Source organism: Lissotriton vulgaris, chromosome 12 (assembly GCF_964263255.1).
Source record: "Lissotriton vulgaris chromosome 12, aLisVul1.2, whole genome shotgun sequence".
Taxonomy (NCBI): Eukaryota; Metazoa; Chordata; class Amphibia; order Caudata; family Salamandridae; genus Lissotriton; species Lissotriton vulgaris.
The window spans coordinates 36068438-36092886 of record NC_141700.1 but is presented as its reverse complement, the minus strand read 5'-3'; the positions used below and the strand labels follow the sequence as shown (position 1 = coordinate 36092886).

General features: G+C 47.6%; 1 protein-coding gene across 7 annotated transcripts in view; it reads left to right on the top strand.

Annotated features, from left to right (window-relative positions):
• The window catches only part of EPS15L1 (epidermal growth factor receptor pathway substrate 15 like 1), a 303568-nt gene that overhangs the window by 143722 nt on the left and 135397 nt on the right, over window positions 1-24449 (top strand). For all 7 annotated transcript variants that reach the window (XM_086946920.1, XM_086946917.1, XM_086946921.1 and 4 more), the window contains 3 exons: window positions 4283-4343; window positions 5570-5652; window positions 14826-14958. In XM_086946920.1, the coding sequence (XP_086803046.1) occupies window positions 4283-4343; window positions 5570-5652; window positions 14826-14958 (277 nt within the window). The remainder of the gene's footprint in view (window positions 1-4282; window positions 4344-5569; window positions 5653-14825; window positions 14959-24449) is intronic.

The window sequence follows — 24449 nt, the reverse complement described above, 5'->3', positions numbered from 1 at the left end:
CTCTGGACAAACAAACAGAAAAGCGTGCATATCAACCAACTGGAATTGCTAGCAATATTCCTAGCCCTAAAAGCATTTCAGAAATACCTGTACAGCAAGACGGTGTCGATCCGGACGGACAACATGACCGCGATGTACTATATCCAGAAACAGGGAGGAACGCACTCTCCACAGCTGTCCCATCTGGCACAAAGCATATGGAAGTGGGCGATTCCAAAAAACATTTTTCTCCTAGCAGAACACCTTCCAGGGAAGGACAATCAAGTTGCCAACCTGCTCAGCAGGCACAGCCTGCAACTACACGAATGGGAGATTCACCCCCAGGTTCTTCAGCCATTCTTCGAGGAGTGGGGCCACCCAGAAATAGACCTGTTCGCCACAAACGAAAACTCGAAATGCCAATACTTTGCCGCCAGGTTCCCACATCCATTGTCACAGGCCAATGCGATATGGATGAACTGGTCAGGCAGATTTGCGTACGCTTTTCCCCCAGCACCACTGATCCCGCTGGTGGCTCGCAAACTGCGGCAACACTCCTTCACACTAATCCTAGTTGCTCCCACATGGGCGAGACAACCAGGGTATACGACGTTCCTAGAATTCTCAGTAGTTCCCCATCAAAGACTGCGCCTTGCACCTCATCTTCTAACTCAGAATCATAGAAAAATCAGACACCCAGATCCCAATCAAATTAACCTAGCGATCTGGCTCCTGGGGTCTTAGAGTTTGGATACCTTAACTTGCCCCCAGATTGCATGAACATCATTAGGGAGGCGAAAAAGACCAACCACACAAGTGTGCTATGCAGCTAAATGGAAGAGATTTGTTATTTACTGCAACATTAACCAAATCAACCCCATGGACGCTTCAATACAAAACATTATATGTTACCTGCTGCATCTACAAAGATGTAACTTCGCATACTCTTCAATACGACTACACCTCGCTGCCATAGCAGCATACCTTCAAAACAGGCAACACTTTTCACTGTTTAGAATACCTGCAATCACAGCCTTCATGGAGGGTTTGAAAAGGGTGATTCCTCCTAGGCACCCCCCTTCCCCAGTCTGGAATCTCAATATAGTACTTACCAGACTCTTGGGCCCTCCTTTCGAACCTTTACATTCATGCGAACTACAATTCCTAACGTGGAAAGTTGCATTCTTGGTGGCCATCACCTCACTCAGAAGAGTGAGTGAATTACAAGCGCTAACAATTCAAGAGCCTTTCATGCAGGTACATGCCAACAGGGTGGTTCTTAGAACAAACCCTAAATTCATGCCTAAGGTTGTATCCAATTTCCATATCAACCAATCAATAGAACTGCCAGTGTTCTTTCAAAATCCACAGTCAGTAGCTGAGAGAGCCCTGCACACACTAGACGTAAAGAGAGCTCTACTTTATTATGTGGACAGAACTAAATCCTTTATGAAAACAAAACAACTGTTAGTTGCCTTTGCACCACAACACAAAGGGAATCCAATTTCAAAATCAGGAATAGCCAGATGGATAGTTAAATGAATTCAGATATGCTATCAAAAGGCAAAACACACTTTAACCGTCCCCCAAGAGCACACTCCACAAGGAAAATGGGGGCATCCATGGCTTTCCTAGGAAATATTCCTCTTGAAGGTATCTGTAAGGCAGCCACATGTACCACCATACACACTTTCACAAAACACTACTGTGTAGATGTGCAAACAAAACAGCAAGCTGTTGTAGGCCAGGCTGTCCTCAAAACTCTTTTTCAAACTGCTGCAGCTGGCACAGGTAGCCACCGCTAGGGGAGATACTGCTATACAGTCTATGCACAAGATATGAATTCAGCAGCCCACATGCCTCGAACGGAATATGCTACTTACCAGTATGCATCTGTTCTTGGCATGTAGGGCTGCTGACATTCATATCGCCCACCCTCCTCCCCGGCGCCTGTAGCAGCTGCAGCATTATCTCTGACATGGCCATCTCTTACTTTACTATCTCCATCTCTGCCACAATGGTGAAAAACAATCTGAGGATGTAGAAGATACCCATGCGCACTGTAGTCCAGGGGAGGAGTCACCTATCTCGTGATACTTCGAAGACTCTTCCAAGACAACAAGTGCAATCATCCGGACCCAACACTAGGCGGCGATCTATGCACAAGATATGAATGTCAGCAGCCCTACATGCCAAGAACCGATGCATACTGGTAAGTAGCATATTCCTTACTGTTTTCCACAGTGTGTTCACATGCTCCTCAGTCTCGGTGTGTTAATAATGCGTTTGTAACAAGTTATTTGTATACCAGACTTTTGTATTTTGATAATTCTGTATGTGTGTATGTCCCTGTGATGTTTATGCATTTTCTAGTATTTGGAGTTCTAGATATTAGTATGTATGCGAGTCTGTGTGGCATGTGAGAGCCCAAGCACAACAAATTTAAGTGATAAAAAGCACCCATCATTGTGTTTGGTTAGTGTGTGCATGCTTTTTTAGTGTTCTCTCTGGTTATCGTGATATGTGTATGTGATAGAGGTTAGATTTACTTAATGCATGTAGAGTGAAAGTGTATTTGTAAAGAGAAAGTCAGGGCTTTTGCACATCAATTTGCCTGAGCAGCACAGAGAGCAGAAGAATAGTTTATCAAAAAACTGAGCCAATTTCACTTTGAAACATCAGATAACTAGAGCACTAGATAACAGTCAGAACTATCATGGTAATACACATCCGCTGCGAGATTGCAGATAGTGGGAATAGTTGTACTTAAAGATGGTGTCACTGCAGTTCTTATTGCAGTTCCGCCTGCTTTTCTACCCGCCTCCATCAGAGGTTTGACATCTTCTGTAGCAGAGGGAATGCGAGTTGAGGACATGCTCTGCTGCTGATGCATATACAAGCACATTGCAGGTGCTCTACAGCACGCGTGATTTCACATGAAACCATCTGTTAACTGAGGCACGTGCCCCCTTTTTCCACTGTCCTAGCCTCAAGCATGGTTTCACCTTATCTGAGACCTAGCTTGTTTTTTCAATCACATTACCTGTCTGTGTTCTGTGCTCTCTTGTCTGGTTTTAAAACTGCCTCCTGAGTCTCCTACCCCTCTGATGGTTGCACCACTCTGTGGAGTTGCAGGTTTTCTGTGCAGAGGGAGGTCACAATTTGGACGTATCAAGTCAAGTTGATCCTGTGAGTTCTTCTCAAACGGACACAGGGTGGCTTATATAGCAAATGGAAAAACTATTGCTTCTTCATCTTAGAGATGGGCTGCTGAATATTTCATGCAAGGTTGCCTTCCTATGTCATGTTGGACAGGAAACAGAGATCCGAATGGTGTTGGCCAAGCTCATGTTCATTCAGTACCTCGTCATTAATGTTGGGTGGACTGAGCTGCATGTATTGAAAGACTCCTTCAATAGACTTCTTGATGTTATGGGTCAATCAAACCATTTAGCTTGATACTCCATTTGTCTATTTAACTTTTGTACTGGATAGGTTAGTCCTGAATATCTCCCAATACCCTTTTAAAAATTAGGGTGAACTTTTTCATGCAATCCCTTCTTTCACATTACATGTCAGGACTTGACATCTATGGTTCAACGTATCTTATAGTTCTTAGAGTCTGTTCAACAGAGGCTGTGCACACGCCATCTTATTCTTTGTTGGTCTTTTATGTTCCAATGAAAGCGTTTGTACTGCAGCTTCTTAACTTGTATGCAGCTCAGGCCGTGATATATGGCACCGAAAATTGTTTGATAGTTCGCTGAGCGAAGACGGGTGCATTCTCTAAATGTTGGCCTTCATTCGTTGTCCAATAGTTTGTTTCCTCAACTTCTTCTTTTCTATGTATATTATTATCAATGAGCAAAGTATTTGAGAAGCTATTAGTCCTGTCAGGTATTTTTACTTTTATTAATTGGTTGTTATTAAAATGAGTAGAGCTGTGGTCTCTCCTACATTTTTCCCAGGTTTATTAAATTGTCAATAACCAACCCAGTTTTATGTGCATGGTGGAGCCTCCATGATTTGTCAGTTGAAGAAGTGCTACCAACTAGGTAATTTGGCATGCCGCATTTAATCCTGTTTTTTAACTATCAGGCGTCATTTCTATTTTAAATGGCTTCCATATTTTTTCACCTCTAATACAAACAATGGGCGACTTGAGTTTTGCATCTAATTTTCTCTTGTCTGAAGTCTGCTGAGGTCACTGTGTTGCAGTTTAGTTGTCGTTTTTTCATCTTGTGTTTGATGCTCAGTAACAATCTGTGTTAAAAATAACATCCCTTTTCCTTTTGTTGCCAAGTCGGATCCCTTCGACAGCAGCGACCCCTTCTCATCCTCCAATCAGTCTTCAAAAGGACCAGGTAAGATTTCACTCTTTACTTCTTGGCACTTTCTATCCACCATCTGGTCCTTTCCAGGACACTGACGGCTATGTCTTGGTCAGATTCTGAGTGTGTTTAAAAGAGAAGGGTACATTTCTGAAGCTGCAGTCTGGGAAGAAACAACCTCATATTTAGATAGCACTGTTGGAAACAAACCTGAAAATGCATCTAATGAACCCTAGATTGGCGAGAAATCAAGGTTAGTAGGTAGCCTGCTGCATATGGATCTTGTAGACGTGAATTCTAGTACCAGCTTCTCAATTTGATGAACTTGTGTCATCATGTGCAGATCACCCGTCTTTAATCCGTTTCTCGCCTAATACATTGTGCCCTCTGGAGCAAGCTGAATAGCAGAAGCAGATACCATATACCACTCGTTGTAGTTTTAAATTTAGAACACAAATGTTAGATCTACCCGAGGTTCTGATGCTGTGACCTGTAAATTTCGCATAGATTATGTCTCCACATGGTTTTTCTTTCTTTTTTGTTTTAAATATGTATTTCATTTATTTTTAAGAGTATAACACATTTAAAAATAAATATAATAGCGATACAGGCTTCATAAAGAAAGAGACTGCCCTCCCTACTTGATCAGTCAATATCCTTAAGAGGATCAGGAGTACAAATGAATGTACATGTTAATGTAGTTGTTCTAACTAATTTAGATGACAATAATGTTAATTGTAGGAGGTTTAGTAAGGGTCCTAAGGAAGTGACAAATCTCTGAAGATGTGGAGAATCTGTACTGTATTCATCATATTTACTCTGCATTCAGGAGCCTCCACATGGTTGTGAAGACACCTGCCGTCCTGAAAGGCAGGGGCCCTCTGAGCATGCTCTCTTGGAGCATTCTGCAGCCAACGGTGTAGTGTTGTGGTTACTGAGAAAGAGCGACTACAGAGGCGGCACTATATGACGTGTGTGCCAATAGTAATCAAGGCAGTGGGAAGCTAGTCTCGAAATGCAAGTTCTTCTCCAAACGTATGGACCTCCGTCTCCAAACCATCAACATTGACGGGACTCCGTGCATCAGATGCCATTTTAACATCAGCCGATGCACGCTGCACAAGATGTTGCACATGCCTGCTGTACTGCTCTCTTCTTTTGCCTCTCAGACCCGGACCATAGGCAAATAATGAATTTTTCTTGTGTAATGGTAGTGTGGTGTTGCTCAGAACTGACCACTTCACTGTCTCTTTTTACAGATCCCTTTGGAACGGTAGACCCCTTCGGAAGCGACACCTTTACTTCCAATCAGGGCTTTGCAGATTTCAGCCAGATGTCGCGGGTACGTACCATGAACACAGCTTGCATATCTCCTGCACATGTGGGTAGTGTTTCCTAATGGAAAGAGACATACAGTCAATTTGTTCTGCAGTTGTACATCTCTGCCCCCCTCAAATCAAATAAATAAATGCACCTGTCCAGAGTCACAGAAAATGGGAAAGACCTACTTCCTGTGACTTGCACAAATGCACACATTTTCAACAATTCGCAGAATTCCAGTGAATATGCCATAGAAATCTCCACAAATTGTAGATTTACAAGCATACTCAAAGGGCCACTATATTTTGACCCCCTGGTCTGCGGATGGCTGACATTTGCAAAAGCAGTATGTGAAAACTTGCTTCCTCTACTCCACATTAAATATGGGTGTGTTGCCATTCTATTTCCGACTTTGGAGAGTGCCTTATTCATGTTTTTCTCACGGATAGTTTTCCAGGTAGGTTAGGACCTCCTCACCTACAAGTTTGTGGGTATGCAACAGCTTTTCAGCAGGACTCCCTTCCAGAAGGGCTTTCTTTCAGTGATGTAATCCAAGGAGCAGTCCCTAATCCTGCAGATTGTCTCTAGGGCACATGTCAAGAAATTTTGACACGAGGCATAAGTGCTTTGACCCCTTAAGATTCACTTAATCCATCCTATAAATTATGTTTGGGGACCATTGAACATTAGGAGTATTTGTTTAGTTTAATGTGTCTCCATTCATATCTCTGACACTGGGTGGCAGCATTCTCCACTAAAAGCAGACGCTTGTTTTTGCCACATCAAATCTCCAGTCAGTTTATACTTTAAAGTATATTATACTTTACCATAAACTACAAATCATATTAAAGCTGCACAGCCAGTTTATCTTTTTAAATACAGAGCAGCCTCAATTTACTGTATGTCTTTACAGAGATTGCTTTTTATGCATTGAAAATTCTACTTGCAACTCAAAGCATAGTTCAAGTACAAGTACCCCTTTAATAAAACGTGAGGCATCACTGCTTTGCATTACATCACTAGAAAGTAACTCACAAAGGACGGGTAGGTGGCGCTTCCAGAGAAGATATGGTTGACAGGTATCGTTATGTGTAGTCTGGGGAAATAAGTTTTGCTGTGTGCCTCTGCAACTGCCAGTTTCAGACTTAGACACCGTTTGTTCTGCCTGTAAACCCTGAGCCGTTGTTCTTTGCAGGGCTGCGCTTCCCTGAGTGGTGAACGTATTGTTTGCAGTGTGGTTTCAAAACCCGAATCTCTCCCTCCTTGAACCCATTTAGAAGAAAAAATTTTCTACCATTCGCAATAAGAATTTTCACCTCTATTAAGAATACGGAGGCGAGGATTATGCTTCTTTTTCTATGCTTTATTTTTTCAGCAGCCACTCAAAATTTAAAACACTACCTTTCCCAAGAGTACCCACAGTCACATGCAGCAGTCATAAAGCCCAAAGCCCTATATAACTCCAAAACATCATGTGTCCTCTTTTTTTGCCCAGATGAACTGTTCATCGCTCCGAAATACCACAATTGATCACACCCACGATCTGAGAAGAATAGTTCGTTTTTGTCCTCCTGGTAATAGTAATGGAGACACCTTCTGGAGAGAACACTATGGTGGAAAGATCTAGAGCTCTAACATCAATCACTCACTTGCAGAAAATTAAACATAAAAGCATTGTCAATTTTGCATACAACTGCTTGCGCAATAAATACTTGTTGTCTGGTGAAAGAAAGTGTCCTTTTATGCATGGGTGCCCCCACTTTTTGCCAAATTGCTGATGTATTTTGACTAAGTGTGCCCTGGGTTCCTTCTAAACAGGTACCCAGGGCCTATGTTCTTTCCCTAAAACTGCATTAAGACAAAACCCAATTGGCACTCTTTGGCCACAGGTCAGTCGCTTGTAAATGGTAGCATAGGTACCAAGGGCACTGTGGCCAGGGAAGGCCTTTAAGGGCTGCAGCACTTATTGTGCCACCCATAGAGGCCCTGTACCATTACACACACACACACCGCACACACACACAGTGCGTTTGCAGGCTGCGTGTTTTGATGCAGAACAAAGTGAAGAGTCGACATGGCACACATCCCTGGATGCCATGCCTACAACCCACTGCATAGATCAGCCACCCCTCTAGCTGGGTGCGCTATACCAGTGGTGAGGGTACAGGTGCATGAGCCCTGTACCCCTATGGTGTCTAAGCCAATTCTTAGACATTGTAAGTGCAATAATGCCATTAAGAGTATATGGTGCTGGGAGTTTGGAGATGGAGTTACCCAACCAACCAGAGGGAGGCATTTGCCCCCCTTCCAATGGAGGGTGGCATAATAGGGGGTGTACCCACTCCAAGGAAGGGACCCATTGGTCCCAACCTTCACTTACTTGTAATGCCCCTAGAACTAGTATTTAGGGGCCACCCCGAACCTTGCCTCTTCAGACAAGAACCGACCAGAAGAAGAATGACATAAGAAGCTGTGCTGCAACTATGAAGAGGACGCCCACTGACTTGGCCCCAGTCCTACCCGCCTGTCCGCACCTCGAACCTGCTCCAGCGAAATCCTGTTGTGTCCTGCAGCTAGCAGCCTCAAAAACCCGAAGGACCTGTTCTCCATCCCAAACCCAAGACTTTGTCTTCCGTGAGCACCGGATTTGCTCACCAACAGACTCTGACCCATTCAAAAACCGCAAGTCTGCACCCAACCCCCAGGGCCCAAGTTAGAGTGGCCCAACACCATGAGGAGGTCTCCACGGCGATCCTGACCTGAGATCTGGTGGTCTCTGACCTGCCTCGAATCTCCAAGCGAAGCTTTCAGCCCCTTTCTGGACGATCCCCCTGACCGCGACCTGAGCTGGTAAGAAAACCCGATGCCCAAAACACCCCTGCACCCGACGCCCACAGCCTTGGGTGGCCCAACCGAAACCGACTGTGTGAAAGATACTGTATTAGTCATCCTTCACAGGATACTCTTCTAATGTCGGAACAGTGACATCATTTTTCCTGAAGAAGGGTTCACCCGAAATGCATTGGGCTAGATCTACCATCCTTTGGTAGGAATAAAATTTGATTTCAAACAATTGCTGAATAACCAGGTGTGTCTCGTGCAGAAAGACAATGTCGGGGGAATGCCTATTCAAATATTGCATGACCACTGTTCACTTAATCTTGTCCCCCAGCCCATTCACATTCCATGACAGAATCTTCAGTATTTTCATAGGTTGTGTATCCATAGATGCATGTGAGTTCTCCGTACCCACCCTCCCGCCCTCCCCCATGCTCCCTTCCTCAAAAGCTGCCCCCTGTACCATGCTTGGAATAGTGAATCTACGAGTGGATCGCAAAAAACTTGAACTTTTATAACTATAACCCTGCCCTGAACCCCCCTCCCTGCAACCCTGCATTGTATGTTCACAACTACCCACATCCCCAAATTGCGGAGCGCCTATCACCCCAATAAACTGTAGTCTATAACCTGAGTGGTTGACTGGTTCCCCCTCTCATAGCCAGGCCGTAGGCCCACCGCATCCCGTTTATTGTCCGTGTCCTCGACGTGTGTCCTTTAAAGAGGTGCAGTCATGCACCTCCCTCTCATGTGTTCCATACCTGTAGGAAGACATAGCGTACCCTCCACAGACCAAGGTGCTACTGCCGGATGCACGTTCAAGACCTTTTCTCCACCGAGGGGAGACAGCCCCTAGTCTCAGCCTCTCTCCTTCAAGTCTTACTTGGTCTGCCAGTCACTACCATTGGGCCCACATCCTCCTGTTCCATGCGGAGATCCCGGGGGGAGGTGTTCCTCCAGTCCTCCTGACGTTGATCGCATCCCAGATGTGCCGACTGGCTAGCCACTCGTCCTCTCTCGAGACAGTCCCATATTTCATCAGGAGATGTAAAATTCTGCGCCTTGCAATTGTCCAACACCCTTAATTTGGCTGGGAATAGCATTACATATTTGAAGTTTTCAGCCCCCAATTCGCGTTTAACCTCATCAAATGTGCATCTTTGGCTTTAAACCAGAGGTCTTCAAACTGGGGGGCCGGCCCCCCTAGGGGGGCCTCGAGTGATCTCAGGGGGGGCGCCAGGCTCTGGCCAAAAGAAACATTATGCTTTGTTTTCAGCCTAAAAAGATGAGCAGCAGTAAGCGCTCTGTAATGGGCCATCATTCACATCCTTTGTCATTTAAATCCTGGCTGGGAGAAGGTGTCAAAAGGGAAGGGACTTCAAATTTTCTCCAAGACCCACACTGCCATTTTGAATAACCACACTGGATCCTTTGCACATTAGTAAGGCCTGCCTCACCGGAATAGTATGTTTGGAAATCATGTATTTGTTTGCATTTCTAAAACAGTGACAGAACTTAGCTGCAATGTTTAAATAAGTCTAGACATATTTAAACATTGCCAGTTAAATAAAATAATTGTGAAATATTTTGAGGGGGGGCCCGGCGAATTGTTTTTCTACACAGGGGGGGGCGCGGAATAAAAAAGTTTGAAGACCACTGCTTTAGACCATGAGGGTAAAGTCCGGGAAGAAATGGACGGTTGCGTTTTCGTAGGACAAATCTCCCTTCAGTCGAGCTGTTTGCAGGATGGCATCTTGGTCCCGAAAGTTTAGGATCTGGGCTATGATAGGTCAAGGCGGGGTCCCTGGTTTCGCCTTGGGCACTGGTGATCTGTGGGCTCTTTCCACAGAGAAGTAGTTTGACATATGCTTGGGTGAAGGTATTTAAGTATAAGGTCTTCCAGAAAGAGGTGTATTCTGGGGCCTTCTGCCCCCTCTGGTACTCCAACCACCCTTATGTTGTTCCTCCGGGCCCCCCCTCCTGGTCTTTTAGTTTTGCTGCCATGCTTTTTTGCTGCTGTGTTTGTGCTTCCATTCTCTTGGTGGTGGCTTTTAGTCCGCCTATGAGTCTCAGCTGTGGTGACTTTTTCTGAATTTATGTTCATATCTGCCCTCAGCAGATTGACCTCAATTGTGACTTTGTCCATTTTTGTTTCTCGGGTCATTCCCAACACTTGAATAGCAGCCATGATCGCCCCAAGTGATAGTTCTGCTTAGGTACAGTGACTCCCCTGCATGGTCGTGCTCTCTGCCATAGCGGTTTTGGGCACTGTGTACTTGTCTAGTTTATTATTCTGCTGCGGGGGATCACCCTTGGGCAGCATTGCGTGGCTTCTCCGGGCGGGGCCAAGGTAGGCAAGTGTAGGTTGCTCAGTGCCCCCTCAGTTTGCCCCCTCTCTATTGTTGGCAAGTAGTATCTATTGGCTCCTGTCGCGTGACCCCCCCCCCCCAACACACACACACACACACCCATGGTCATGCACTACTTTGTTTATATTGTTACTGGCAGTGATTCCTCTATGGCCCGATTCGGCCTTTTCTTCAGTGGGGCATTCCGAGCCCCCACGTGTTGTGTGTTCTTAGGGCTCACGTGGCTGGTCATTTTTGCCCCCTGCTCTAAAGCCAGCTGTTTCCGGTAGGAAAAAGGAGGGTAAGACAGCCAATGTCCTTACTTGTTCGTTGGGGACGTCTGTATGCAGCCGTCCAGCGTTGTATCCTCCTTCCTCGCCGAGTCCCGAGGGGCCCTTCGTCTGTCGCTGATGGATGTTTCCTTTGTTACTAGTGTGCCCCAGCGATATCTGGCAGCCCAGTGCATTAGTCTTGGCCCCTGCACACTCCCGGGCAGCGATTTTCACGCACTGGCACTCCTTCCTATGTGTTCACCCTGAGGGTGTCTGGACCCTCTTCGCGCAGCTCCACAATTCTCCACCGTCTCAGTGAAGGGGGGGAGGGGGTTGTTTCCCCTCTCCAGCTCCGACATTAGGCCGTGATACTCAGCGGCGGGCCACGGTGTCTTCTGGTCCTCTATTCCTCCGGGCCTCAGATTGGGTCGACTCCCGGGCCTCCTGCGATGGTCCCGCATTATGTAGGGCTCTGTGGTGTTCGGGCAGACTACTCATGGCCCGCCGTCCTCTCCTTCCTCTGGGCGAGGGTCACCTCCCCAGTGCCGATGTAAGGCCGCTGTCCACCGCCGCAAACCTCACAACTTCCAGGCCCGCCCCCAGACGTCGGTCAATGGCCAGATGTTATGTGGTGGCTGTGTTTGGGTGGCGGGACCCTCTGCTTCTGTCCGCTCACCGTTCCACCATTCTCTGTTACCTTGATGTTGGGGTCTCCTCTCCGGTGCCGATGCAGGGCTGTGACTCTCTTCTACAGGTTTCTCTGTTGTCTGGCCCCCCATGTGGCAACTGGGTCCGCTCCCAGACCCTTCCCTCTGGACAATCATTATGTAAATGTAATGCTTGGACGGCTGGTCTCTCCGCCACAGCCCCTTCACAGACTCGCCATCTTCCGCTACCTCAAGGAGGGTTCTCCTCCCTGGGACAATGCAGAAAGCGACCCGTCACTGCGGGCCTCGCTGTCGTCCGGTCTTTCGGGTGGCGACTGGGTTTGCTCCCGGTTCTCTGGCATTGGCTTTAGCCCACTTGCGAGCCTGCCGCCCTCCGCTTCCTCTGGGAAAGGGCTCCTTCCTGCCTCCGATGATAAACCGCGTCCCGCCGCTGCAGGTGTTGCTGCCGCCCGGCCCTCTAGATGGCGACTGGGTCTGCTCCCATACTTTGGCCCAGCCTGTCGTCTATGTGGACACCCTGAGGATCCCAGGCATTACCGATCGGGCTGATTTAGGGTCAGATATCTTAGGGTACGGGAAGGCTGCCGCGGAGCTTCTCTAAGGCACAGCTATATTGGCTGGCGCCAAGCCATGCCCCCCCTCTCAAATACTTTTTAAGAAAAGTAACCAGGGTGGGCTCTACCTCTGGAGTTTGTCACCTTACTGGGGAGATCCGGGCTGAGGCGCTCCGACCAAAGTCGCACCCTGACGTCCTTGATGAAACCCTGGCGAATATGGGACTGGGCATGGTTCCCCTCTTCTTGCAGGGGAAGCCAGGAGGTGGAGAAAAGCTGATTTATCTCTGTCAGCTAAACATCCAGTCCTTTTGATTGTTTCGAGGACTCTTTGTGATGTGTTTTGTGTTTATATTTGCTGGGGACTGGCTCTTCGTCATGCCCAGAGCAATCTGAATTAGAGGAGTCTGTAGTCTGTGACAGGGAAGAGGCCCCATTAGGCGGAGCACTGTACGCATGATCTCCCAATAGGGAATCCACAAGCTTCTCAAAAGCAGCAGAATGGAGGGGGGAGGCAGAATTCCAACGTTGTTGGCCAGCATAGCCATGGAGATGCCGAGTTAAAGGACCTAGAGCCCTCACTAGGGCTTTCTTTAACGACTGCTGTACACCAGCATCCAGTGCTTCCACCAAATAGCGTTTCAAGGACTGTTGAAGGGTCATCATACTATTGATCCATCTCCCCTTCATTAGGAGTATCATACGTTTCAGTCTGCAAGCAGACAAGTGTGCACTTCAGGAATAAAAATGTATAGCTTTTTAACAGAAGAGTTTCAGGAGGGAGCGCGCCCCAAGAATCTCTGGGCACCAGGCAGGCAGTAACAATCTCAAAATGTGAATGGAGCAGCCTGCATCACTCAAGGCGGTAGAAGCCTTTAAAAATGTCAGCCCCCTTGAATAAATGTGAAGAGGGATTAAATTGCACTGGTGAAGTTTTACGTGCAGCCTACGCTTTCTAATTATCCTCGCTACAGTGAGCTGACCGCATGGGGAAGAAAACGCATGTGTGTTCGATATGCCCGTGAATAATATAAAGAGGACTGTGGCTAAGTCAGCCCGTGCGTCCTCGCTCCCACTCAACTAGATAGATGCGCAGGGCCATGCCGGTCGGTGGGGAGGCTGAATCGCTCCCTTGCAGGAAACTCGAAAGACGAGCAATCACACCATGCCGTTAAAATAAGAAAAGCAGCAGCAAACAGCACAGTCAACGGCAACTTAACATGCACTCACCCACTGTCTAATACAGTGCAATATGTAAACAACCTTATTTAAAACCCATCCAATATATGACCAACATATTAAGAAAGCGATTAAAACATTTAACTCGCTGCGATCGAGCAAAGAAAGAGGAAATAAGATGGCGTTCTGGAGTTATATAGGGCCGTGGGCTCTAAGATTGCTGCGTGTGACAGTGGATATTCTTGGGAAATGTAATGTTTTAGGTTTTTGATTGGTGCTGGAAAAATAAAGCATAGAAACAGAAGCATAATCAGAGTCTCTGGTCCAGACAGAATTAGTTTAGAAGTCCCTGCAGGCTTACCATGTGTAGTATGCACTGACGCTCGTGGAGAACAACGTTTATTCAAGGTCTCTCAAAAGGAAATTGTAATATTGTTTCAGACGTAATCCTACCCATGTTGATCAGGTATAAGAACTCTATTGTTTGCCATCTTGCTACTGTGAATTTAAAAAAGTAAATAACGGCCACATTGGGCTGCGTGGGTGCCTGCTTGGCTGACGCATGCATGTGCATAGGTCATTAGGTAAAGCCACTATAGCTTCACAACTACTAAGAAACACAAGGGCAACCCAGTATGCTATAAAGGAACTTCAGTAAACGGATGTAACAGAAAAAATGGTTAAGTAAAGATTCATTTTTGAGCATTCATTTAGTCTAAAAATGAATTAAAAATATTAATTTGGTAATCATTACACCGAATGAAAATGAAAGTATAAGGTCATAGTCAACAACTAGAGCTTTATGATGCATGCACTTGTACAAGTCTAATCGCCTTTTTATTTGATATTTTTTGGGATGCTGAACAGTAGTGTCAAAATGCATCATTCACAAAGCCAATAGGACTGCATTGGCTGTCAAATGGTGTGATAAGTTGGTTTTTCCAATGCTTGTTTGCCTTTGGCTTTTCTTCTCATATAATCTATTTATGGAATAAGGCACTTGCATAAATCATGGTGCTTGAAAATTGAAATAGAGGGGTTACTTTCTCCGTCTAATAAATTAAGGATGTAATTCACCCCCAGTAAGAATGTAGGTTTAGTTACCCTCCACTGTACAGCACGGAGCGAGGAGAGGGGTGTGGTGGCATAACGTGTGCCATACCAGATATTTAGTCTTTTCTGCTGTTACTGCAGTAATTCCATACATGAGGGTTTAGCAGTTTATTGATAATATTTAGCCAAGCCTTGGGCTCCTCTGACACATGCTTTCCCTCCCATGTTTAATCTGTAGCCTCAGTTTTGAAGCATGGCTTTATTTATCTCTGTCTGTCTTTAGCCGCCTGCTTCCGACCCTTTCGCCTCCTCCTTTGCTGGCCCTGGATTTACAGAGGATCCCTTCAGGAGCAAGCAGGACACCCCAGCCCTTCCACCCAAGAAGAACGTGCCTCCGCGACCAAAGCCACCAAGTGGTGAGTGTTTAATTTAACTGCACAAAACGTGACAACCATGCAAGTTCTCCCGCGTGGGATCCTTTGCAATTTCGTATGGTTAGGATCTCTATCTGCGGCTGGGGGGAGCAATCAGTGGGGAAGTATTTTAACAGCATGTGAATCTGGAAGGATAACATACCGGAAAGGTAGTGTTTTAGTAGGGGATCTCTGTGTATAGTCCTAATATAGTGAATAGTCCCGCCCATGTGCGTGGACCCCAGAATAGTCCTGCCCATATGCGTGGACCCCGTAGCAATCAAAAATAATCTCTTAAGGTGTCGAAAAATGCAGACCTGCACAGACACTTAAGAGAGAATTAAAGACAGAAAATGCAGCCTATATCACCAGGCTACACTGTCCAGTACTTCAACTAGAAATTCCACCAAAAAATCCACAGACAGCAAAGTCTGTCCAGATTTCCCTTTCTTTAGCAGCAAAACCCCTCTGGAATGATAGAGAGGAAGACATGGACAGACAAGCCCCATAGGCTGCCATTATGTGGCTCAGAACAGGATACTGTGCCATTAAGAGAACTTTCCAGAACTTCACAGTATTCCAGAATGCACTGCAGGTCCCTTTTACTTTCAGTTCTTTTTTCCGGCTCCTGCTAGCAGGACCCTGGAGCATTGAGCTCTCCCTTTTCAAGGGTTTATTGGATTTCTGTACACTTTTGGTGTCTAAAAGTGTTTCAGTTTGTGAGCTTGGTGTTTTTCTTCACTTCTGTGTATTTGTTCAGGCTTTTTAGGGCTCTAAAATGCCTGCTCTCTTCGACAAGTGCCCAGAATGTGGAAGGAAGAAGTCCAAGTCCGATCCACACGACGTCTGCATCCTCCCTGCTGCACATGCCCCTGAGGAATGTGACATCTGCCAGACCTTTTCAGCAAGGACCCTGAGGGAAAGGCTGAAGAGCAGGCTGCAAGGTCTAGAGGAAAGACGGCTGCAGGTGGGTCTGGGCAGGGTTGGAAGGCTCCCTCTGCCCCTGCTGAGGCCTCTGGGGGGCTCCCCAGAGGCAGGAAGCCCAGCAAACGGTCCTGGTCTCCGTCGGCGTCGATTGCATCGACGACGACGTCGAGAGGGATGACAACGGTGTGTTCCCCATCTCCCCAGGGCTCTGGGTCGAGACGGCGTGGAGGATCGACGTCGAAGGGCCTGGGTAGGCCGCCGTCGAGATCACAGTCGACGGATTCTTCGTCGTCGACGTCAGCGTCGAACCATAGACGTCTGAGGGAGAGCGGCAGGCGTCGGCGCTCGCCATCGAAGCGATACCACCGGTCGGCGTCGAGAAGTCGGTCGCGTCGAGGGGATCCTCGACGTCGAGGACCTCAAGAAAGCGGTCGGCGTCGAGAAGGAGTCGACGCTCGTCGTCGAGGACTGGACGTTCGATGTCGCGGAGGCGGCGTTCGGTGTCGAGGAAGAAGTGTTCGACATCGCGGAGGCGGCATTCGACGCCGGAGAGGAGACGCTCGACGTCGCGGAGGCGACGTTCGACGCCGGAGAAGTGACGCTCGGCGTCGAGAAGAAAGAGATCAGCGTCTCCGAGGCTTTCCAACTCTCCTAAACGGCGCAGAAGGAGTTCTGGCGCCAGAAGTCACGCTGGATCTGGGGGAGGACGCCGGAGACGGTGATCACCGACTGGAGGGGCTGGTTCGCAGTCCCCTCCCCCGAAGAAGTCTCCGGGCTCGGTGGACTCGGTGGTTTATACACCTCCTCGGCCGAAGACGCCCCCACCTCCTCCACCTCTACCTAAGGAGGCTCCTCCCAGCAATCCTCCTCTTCCGCCACTTCCGCCATCGCTGCCACGGCCCCCACCACCTCCGCCTCCTCATGACGTCCCTCGGCAGGACGTACCTCCTGTTGTTCCGCCGAGGTCGGTGTCGCTGCCTCGCTACCCTACACCGCCTAAAGGGACGCCTAAGCCGAAGCCCCTGGATAGGCCACAGAAGACACCTCCGTGGAGACTTGTGGAGCGTCCACAAACTGGGAGGTCGCGATCTCGTTCCAGGAGGAGGGCGCGATCGCGGAGTCACAACAGGTCATCGACGCGGTCGAGACGACGCCACAGGAGGCGCAGGTCCCGTTCGCATACGAGGTCTTCAGAGACCAGGGACTATTCACCGACGTCGTCGGGATCTCAGGGACAAGGGTGTCACCGGTTGACGATCTTGTATCCTTCCATGATGTCCTGTTGAGGGGTGCAGCGAAGTTGGGCAATTCGTTTACGGTGCCCACACCCAAAACATCGGTGATCTTCGAGACGCTGCACCAGAAACATCTCTCTCGGCCATTACTACCGCTGGTGCCGGGCTTGGAGGATCCGGCCATGGACCAGTTCCTCACCCCGGCGGAGACTAAGGCGGCCCCCTTGAGACTCCAGAAGAAGTACCGGGCTCCCGACTCGGATCCGTCATTTCTGAGGGTGGATCCTGCGCCAGACTTGGTGATAGTGACGGCGGCTCGGAAGCAGCATGCCACCACTCCGTCATCCACAGTCCCGCCAGATAAGGAATCTAGATGGCTGGACTCGGCGGGTAGGAAGGCGACTTCCATGAATGCGGCGAGTGCCACTGCCTTATTAGGGCGGTATTACCGAGCCCTCAGGGAATCCCTCCAGCAGTTTGTAGAACACCTGCCTCGTGACAAGAGAGAAGATTTCCAAGAGGTGGTGAATGAGGGGATGTTGGTGACGAATCAGGTCATCAGTGCTGCAGTGAATTCTTCCCTCCTGGCGGCGCATGGTTACTGCCATGGAGTTAACCACCGACGACACGCCTGGCTCCGCCTCACGACGCTGAAGCCTGACGCACAACAAAGGGTTGCCAATTTACCATTCTCTGGCGAAACCCTGTTTGGAAAACATGCAGATGACGGAATGGCCCGCATGAAGGCGGAGGCCGAAACGCTCACGGCTGTGGGTCTGGAAAAGCCCAAGTATACCAAGAAATCTTACCGCCCGTTCCAGAGACGGTTCGGTGGACAGGGCAGAGGGCGTGGCCAGACTTCGGGACAGCAGCAGTAACAACAGCAGCAGTTCCGAAGACATTTCCAGAAGCGCCAGAAAGGCAGAGGCGGCCAACAGTCGGCAGCAGCAACCAAAGGCCTGGCCGGGTCTAGGCCCTGAGCGTTTACTTCCCCTGCATCCGTTACCCTCTCCGGTGGGTGGAAGCGTTCAATTTTTTCTGTCAGAGTGGAGAAAAATTTCTCAGGACAAGTGGGTGCTGAATATTGTTTGCTATGGATACAGTCTTCGGTTCACCAGCCCGCCTCCATCAATTCTTCCGGTCAGCTTGCAGTTTCAGCTGTGCGAGCTCCAGGCGGAGGCCGATATCCTGTTAAGGAAAAGGGCGATAGAAGACGTACCTCTGTCTCAAAGAGGAAGAGGTCTGACTCCCGGTTCTTCCTGGTTCGCAAGAAGGACAAGAACGAGTTCAGGCCCATTCTGGATTTGCGACAGGCAAACAAGTGGATTTTCAGAGAGAAGTTTTGCATGCTGTTGTTGCATCAGATTTATCCTCAGTTGCAACAGGGAGACTGGCTATGTGCTATAGACCTACAGGATGCGTACTTCCATGTGCCCATTGCACACAAACACAGGAAGTTCCTGTGATTCCAAGTCGGCGCCAATCATTATCAGTACACAGTACTGCCATTAGGACTGAAGTCTGCGCCCAGAACATTCTCGAAGTTCATGGCAGTGGTAGCAGCACACCTAAGTAGGAACAAGGTGTTTGTCTACCCGTACCTGGACGATTGGTTGATCAAGGCCTCCTCTTTCTCAGAAGCTCAAGCACATTTCCAGAAGACGTGCGTTCTCTTGAACAAGCTGTGGTTGCACATCAACATGTCCAAGTCTGTCCCGACTCCGGTCCAGTGCATTCAGTACTTGGGAGCCACCTCAATACGCTGTCAGCAAGTGTGTCTCCTTCGGAGGAGCGACCATTATCACTCCTTCAGAAGGCTCAGGCTCTTATGACCGCTTCATCTACAACAGTGAGGACGGTGTCTTCTCTACTGGGATCGATGGCCTCTTGTATCTTCCTAACGCCACACGCACAACTGCACATGAGACCATTGCAGGGTGCTTGGAGGATCAGTGGGATCAGAGGAAAGGGTCTTGGGACGACAAGATACGACTGTCTCTGCATGCTCTTCAGTCTCTGAAGTGGTGGTGTTCAGCGGAGAATCTCCTCAGAGGGGTTCCCTTCCACAAGGACATTCCCACTCAGGCTATCGTGACGGATGCTTCTCTCCACGGCTGGGGGGGGGGGCGCATTCCGGAGACTTACAGATTCAAGGAACGTGGTTCCCGACGGAGTCCACGTATCACATCAATTTCCTGGAACTCAGAGCTGTTCACTTGGCACTGAAGGCCTTTCATCCGTCCTTCCAGACCACCTCTCTGCTTGTACAGAGGGACAATACGACCACAATGTATTACCTCAACAAGCAAGGGGGCTTGAGATCACGCACTCTGTCGCAGGAGGCTCAGGCCATCTGGCGATGGCTTACTGGCCAGAAGACTGACGATAACGGCTACCCATCTACCAGGTGTGCAGAATGTTCAGGCGGACGCACTGAGCAGACTGATTCAGGAAAACCACAAATGGGTCATAAACAACGAAGTACTAGGAGAAGTCTTCGCAAGGTGGGGGACTCCAGACGTAGATCTGTTCGCCACCGCCGAAAACAGCAAATGCCGAGACTTCACCTCCAGGTACTACCAGCAGGGGACGCTGGGGAATGCGCTATGGATCAACTGGTCGAACAGCTTTCTGTAGGCTTTTCCACCCATTCCCCTGATTCCGGCGGTGCTCATCAAGCTGTCCCAGTCCAGGGCGCGGATGATCCTGATTGCCCCGGAATGGCCCAGGCAGTGGTGGTTCACGGACCTGCTTCACCGGTCTCTCCTTCCTCACATACGGCTGCCGTGCAGGCCGGACCTTCTCACGAAGTTCGGGGGGCAGATGTTACACCCCAACCTCTCGTCTTTGAGTTTGGCGGTAAGGCTCCTGAGATAGTGCAATATGGCCATTTGAATCTACCTTAAGATTGCATGGACATACTGAAGGAGGCCAAGCGACCTTCCACTCGGACTTCCTATGCTTACAAGTGGAAGAGGTTTTGCATCTGGTGCAAGTCCAAGAATTATGACCCAACGACGTGTAAGGAAGATGTCATCCTTCCGTATCTTCTGCATCTGGCGCAGTCTGGCCTTAATGTCTATTCCATTAAGGTTCATCTTGCTGCGCTGACTGCCTACAGGAAATGCCCTTCACAGACTTCCTTCTTCCAGATCCCTGTGATCAAAGATTTTTTGGAAGGCTTGAAGAAAGTGTTCCCTCCTGTCCGGCTTCCTTCGCCTTCATGGGAATTGAATGTGGTGCTGTCCAGATTGATGAAGGAGCCTTTTGAACCTATTCATAAGGCTTCGTTGCAGCACCTGTCCTGGAAGGCGGCGTTCCTCGTGGCCATTACATCGGCCCGTAGGGTGAGTGAAATTCAGGCGTTGTGTTGCCAGGAACCTTATACTGTATTTCATGCTGCTAAGGTTGTTATGCGTACTCACCCTAAATTTCTTCCAAAGGTTATATCTGATTTTCATGTTAACCAGACCATAACTTTACCTACGTTTTTTCAGAATCCTTCCTCTCCAGCGGAAAGGTCGCTGCATTCCCTGGATGTTAGGAGGGTGTTGAAATTTTATCTGGATAAGACCAAAGATATTCGTAGGTCAGACCAATTGTTTGTCAATTATGGATCAGTCAGGACGGGTCTTGCTACATATAAACAGTCCATCTCTAGGTGGATTGTGTCCTGCATACAACTGTGTTACCAAAAGGCTAATAAGACCTTAGGGGGTAAACCTAAGGCTCATTCCACCAGGGGCAAAGCTGCCACGACTGCTTTGCTCCGTAATGTTCCTATTGCAGAAATCTGCAAGGCCGACACTTGGAAGTCGGTCCATACCTTTGCTAAGCATTACTGTCTGGACACGGATGCCAGGGCAGACGCTCCGGTTGGGCAGGCTTCGCTGCGAAATCTGTTGACACAATAGTGGTGTTATTTCTCGTTTCTCCACCGCCGCTTTGGTGTGGGGATGGGCTTACCATTCTATTCACTAGATTATGACTATACACAGAGATCCCCTACTACAGAAGGAGTAGTTTCTGTCCTGTAACTCCAGTTCTGTAGTAGGGGTATCTCTGTTATAGTCATAAGCGCCCGCCTTCCTCCCCGGTGGAGAGAGATATTCATGTAAGGAATGCTACAGGTCTGGCGTGTTACGCCTTCAAAAAGAACTGAAAGTAAAAGGGACCTGCAGTGCATTCTGGGATACTGTGAAGTTCTGGAAAGTTCTCTTAAAGGCACAGTATCCTGTCCTGAGCCACATTATGGCAGCCTATGGGGCTTGTCTGTCCATGTCTTCCTCTCTATCATTCCAGAGGGTTTTTGCTGCTAAAGCAAGGGAAATCTGGACAGACTTTGCTGTTTGTGGATTTTTGGGTGGAATTTCTAGTTGAAGTACTGGACAGTGTAGCCTGGTGATATAGGCTGCATTATCTTTCTTTAATTCTCTCTTAAGTGTCTGTGCAGTTCTGCATTTTTCGACACCTTAAGAGATTATTTTTGATTGCTCCGGGGTCCAAGCACATGGGCGGGACTATTCCGGGGTCCACGCACATGGGCGGGACTATTCCGGGGTCCACGCACATGGGCGGGACTATTCACTATATTATGACTATAACAGAGATACCCCTACTACAGAACTGGAGTTACAGGACAGAAACTACTCCTTCTTCCTTCAGTTGTTTGCACCCCGCCCAACCCAGTGCTTCAGATATTGTGCTCTACTCTCATTCCTTAGAAACATTTATTGGTGACAGATATTGTGGTTCTCATATGTACTGTCCGAGTTATTGGGTAGAAAAAGGGAACATAATGTTTTGATGAGCCAGTCTTCCATTAAGTCTCAGAAGGGTGTTTCCTGAATTTGAAGTCCGGTGACTTAATTTGTACACTCATTTGCACCAGAATATCAGTTCTAGTATTTTACGGCAGTCAGAATGTATGCTGTAGTCCCTGCAGCTCTCATGGTGGTGCAACTCAGTAAAAGATGGAACGTCTTGAAATGGCCAGCATTTTGAGAATAGGGCTACTTGAGCACTTCTGCCCAAATTATGCATTACCCCCAATGCCTCTGCTTACATTTCTGGTAGACCTCATAACACATCCTGTTGGCAAAAGAGAAGCCATGCTTTTTTCTTTTATTGATATTTTCTTAATACATGGAGAATACAATCAAACTTCTTATAATATCGACGGAAATCCTTTTTTATTACCGTATATTTCTACATGTCATTCCGTGCAGAACAGTCTAACAAATACATTATTTGGATACATACTGAAAAGTTTACCAGGCAGAATACTAAGTACCAGACATAAATAGGGGCTTTCTGATTCCTGGACTGCCTCTTTGTGCCCTTGTTCAGGGCTCATACACACCACAGACTTCCTGTCGCAGGCATCAGTTACCTTTTAGTCTTTGATGTGATCCACAAAAGTGTCTACTTCTCAAGCAACGTTTCACAGTAAGGTTCTACGAATGAAAAGGTGTCAATTTTAAGATGTACCAGTCACCGCCCCTAATTAGTCTGCCACAGCAGATGCAGTCTGAGACTCTTTAAGGTCTGCCTTCCTGCCTGCAATGATATCAGATGAGCACTTTTGAGTACACAACGACAAAGCAGGATGTGTAACCCGAGGTTTGTGGCTAATCTTTTTGCTGACCATCTGTCCTCAGTGTTTTTGCAGTCACATAATGTATGTATGTGTACCACCAAAGCAGCCACAGCTTCCTACCCTTCCAGAGCAAATACCAGTGCCCTTGGTCGATGGTCTTGAACCTCTAGGGGTTTGGGTACAGGTAAGTAGAAGATAAAACCTACTTGTGTACCAGCAGTGACCTCATATTAATTTGAAACTTAGAGCATGATCGGTCTTCGTGGGTCATTCTCCACTGGTGCTCAACTTTAGGAACAACTTTCCTGCAAAGTGTCTCTAAAGAGACAGTTGGTATGAATGTAACCAGCAGCCCATTCCAAGTAGGCTGAACAAGAGACATTTTTTATTTTTTATTTATAGTTTTGTATAGCGCGAACATGACCCTAGTGGGTATCAGAGCGCTTCACATGAAGGGAAGGTAGGGTATCAAATTGGGCTTGCAAAACTAGTCCTATATGATTGACGGACACAACATTGAGAATAAAGAGAGCTTTAAGCTTGATCTCTGAAAGTAGACTGCAATTAAGAGGTCAGGCATCACAAAAGAGTAGCTAGTATGGTTACATTCAATGAACATAAGGGTGTTTTCTTGGGACAAAAACATGTTGATCAGACACTCTTTACCAGCAACATGACAATCCCCTGAGTTCCCAGCTTTTGCCATTGATCGGGTTGTAGGCAACCACACAAAACTCTTGCATCATTCAGAAATGTTGTCTGACTCCATGGAATGGTCACCTTCCTTTCAAACCTGTTCATTTGTCATTGTGTTTCTGTTTTCTCTCATGGATGTTCAGAACTAAATGTACTGTTGTTGTCCGGTGCTCTCCAATATAGCCCACATTCAGAGATCTTATTTTGGAGTCTAGTTCCAAAACTAGGACATTGCTGTCCTCCAGTGGCTACAGCCACAAATGCAGACAAGGACTCCAGGTATCTTTGTGTGAGACTATCTGCTGTGGTGTAGAACCCGGCTCTCTAATAATGTTATTATTACTACGATGCAGAGCCTGTGTTCAAGCCAAAGAGTGAGGAAACGGCCGCCACATCAAACAAGGCGCTGTGTGATGTGTTAGTTTAAAAGGTTGTCTTAGAGCATTTTGTGGCCTGAGCATGTGTCTTTGAAAGATTTACTTTCTCAAAAGGTTTGGACAGTGCCCTTGAGGTGGTATGCCTTCTTAATGCCTAATGTTGCAAGCACATGGAATTAAGCTTTTACAAATGCTTCTTAGGTGTTACCGGGAAAGACAGACTGATGTCAAGAACTGGCATGTGTAAATATATTTGATAATGTGAGCTTTGATGCTATGTTGTAGTCTGTGTTTAAAAGACTGGTGTGCATTGCGCCACTCCTAATGTAGTCTGTGATTAGGCATAAATCTCTTGCCCTGGGTGGTAACCCTGAAAGTCAGGCCACAGAATGAACAGGTTTCTCCTGCTGTACTGTGCTCCAGCTAACAAAACGTGTGTGCAAAATTGCCACATATTTTCTCTCTCATTTTGTTTCCACTTAAAGGGGGATTTTGCATTTTTTTGCTGAATAGTAGAGGTGCCGGGGCTAGTGTGTTCTACCTGCTGAACATGTACAGTTCTGCGCTGATTGAGATGACATGAAACAAAGGGCGAATGCTTCAGCCCCTCTTACTGAGTGCATTGATTTAGCTTGTTGTTGCAAACTCTGTTGTCGAGGG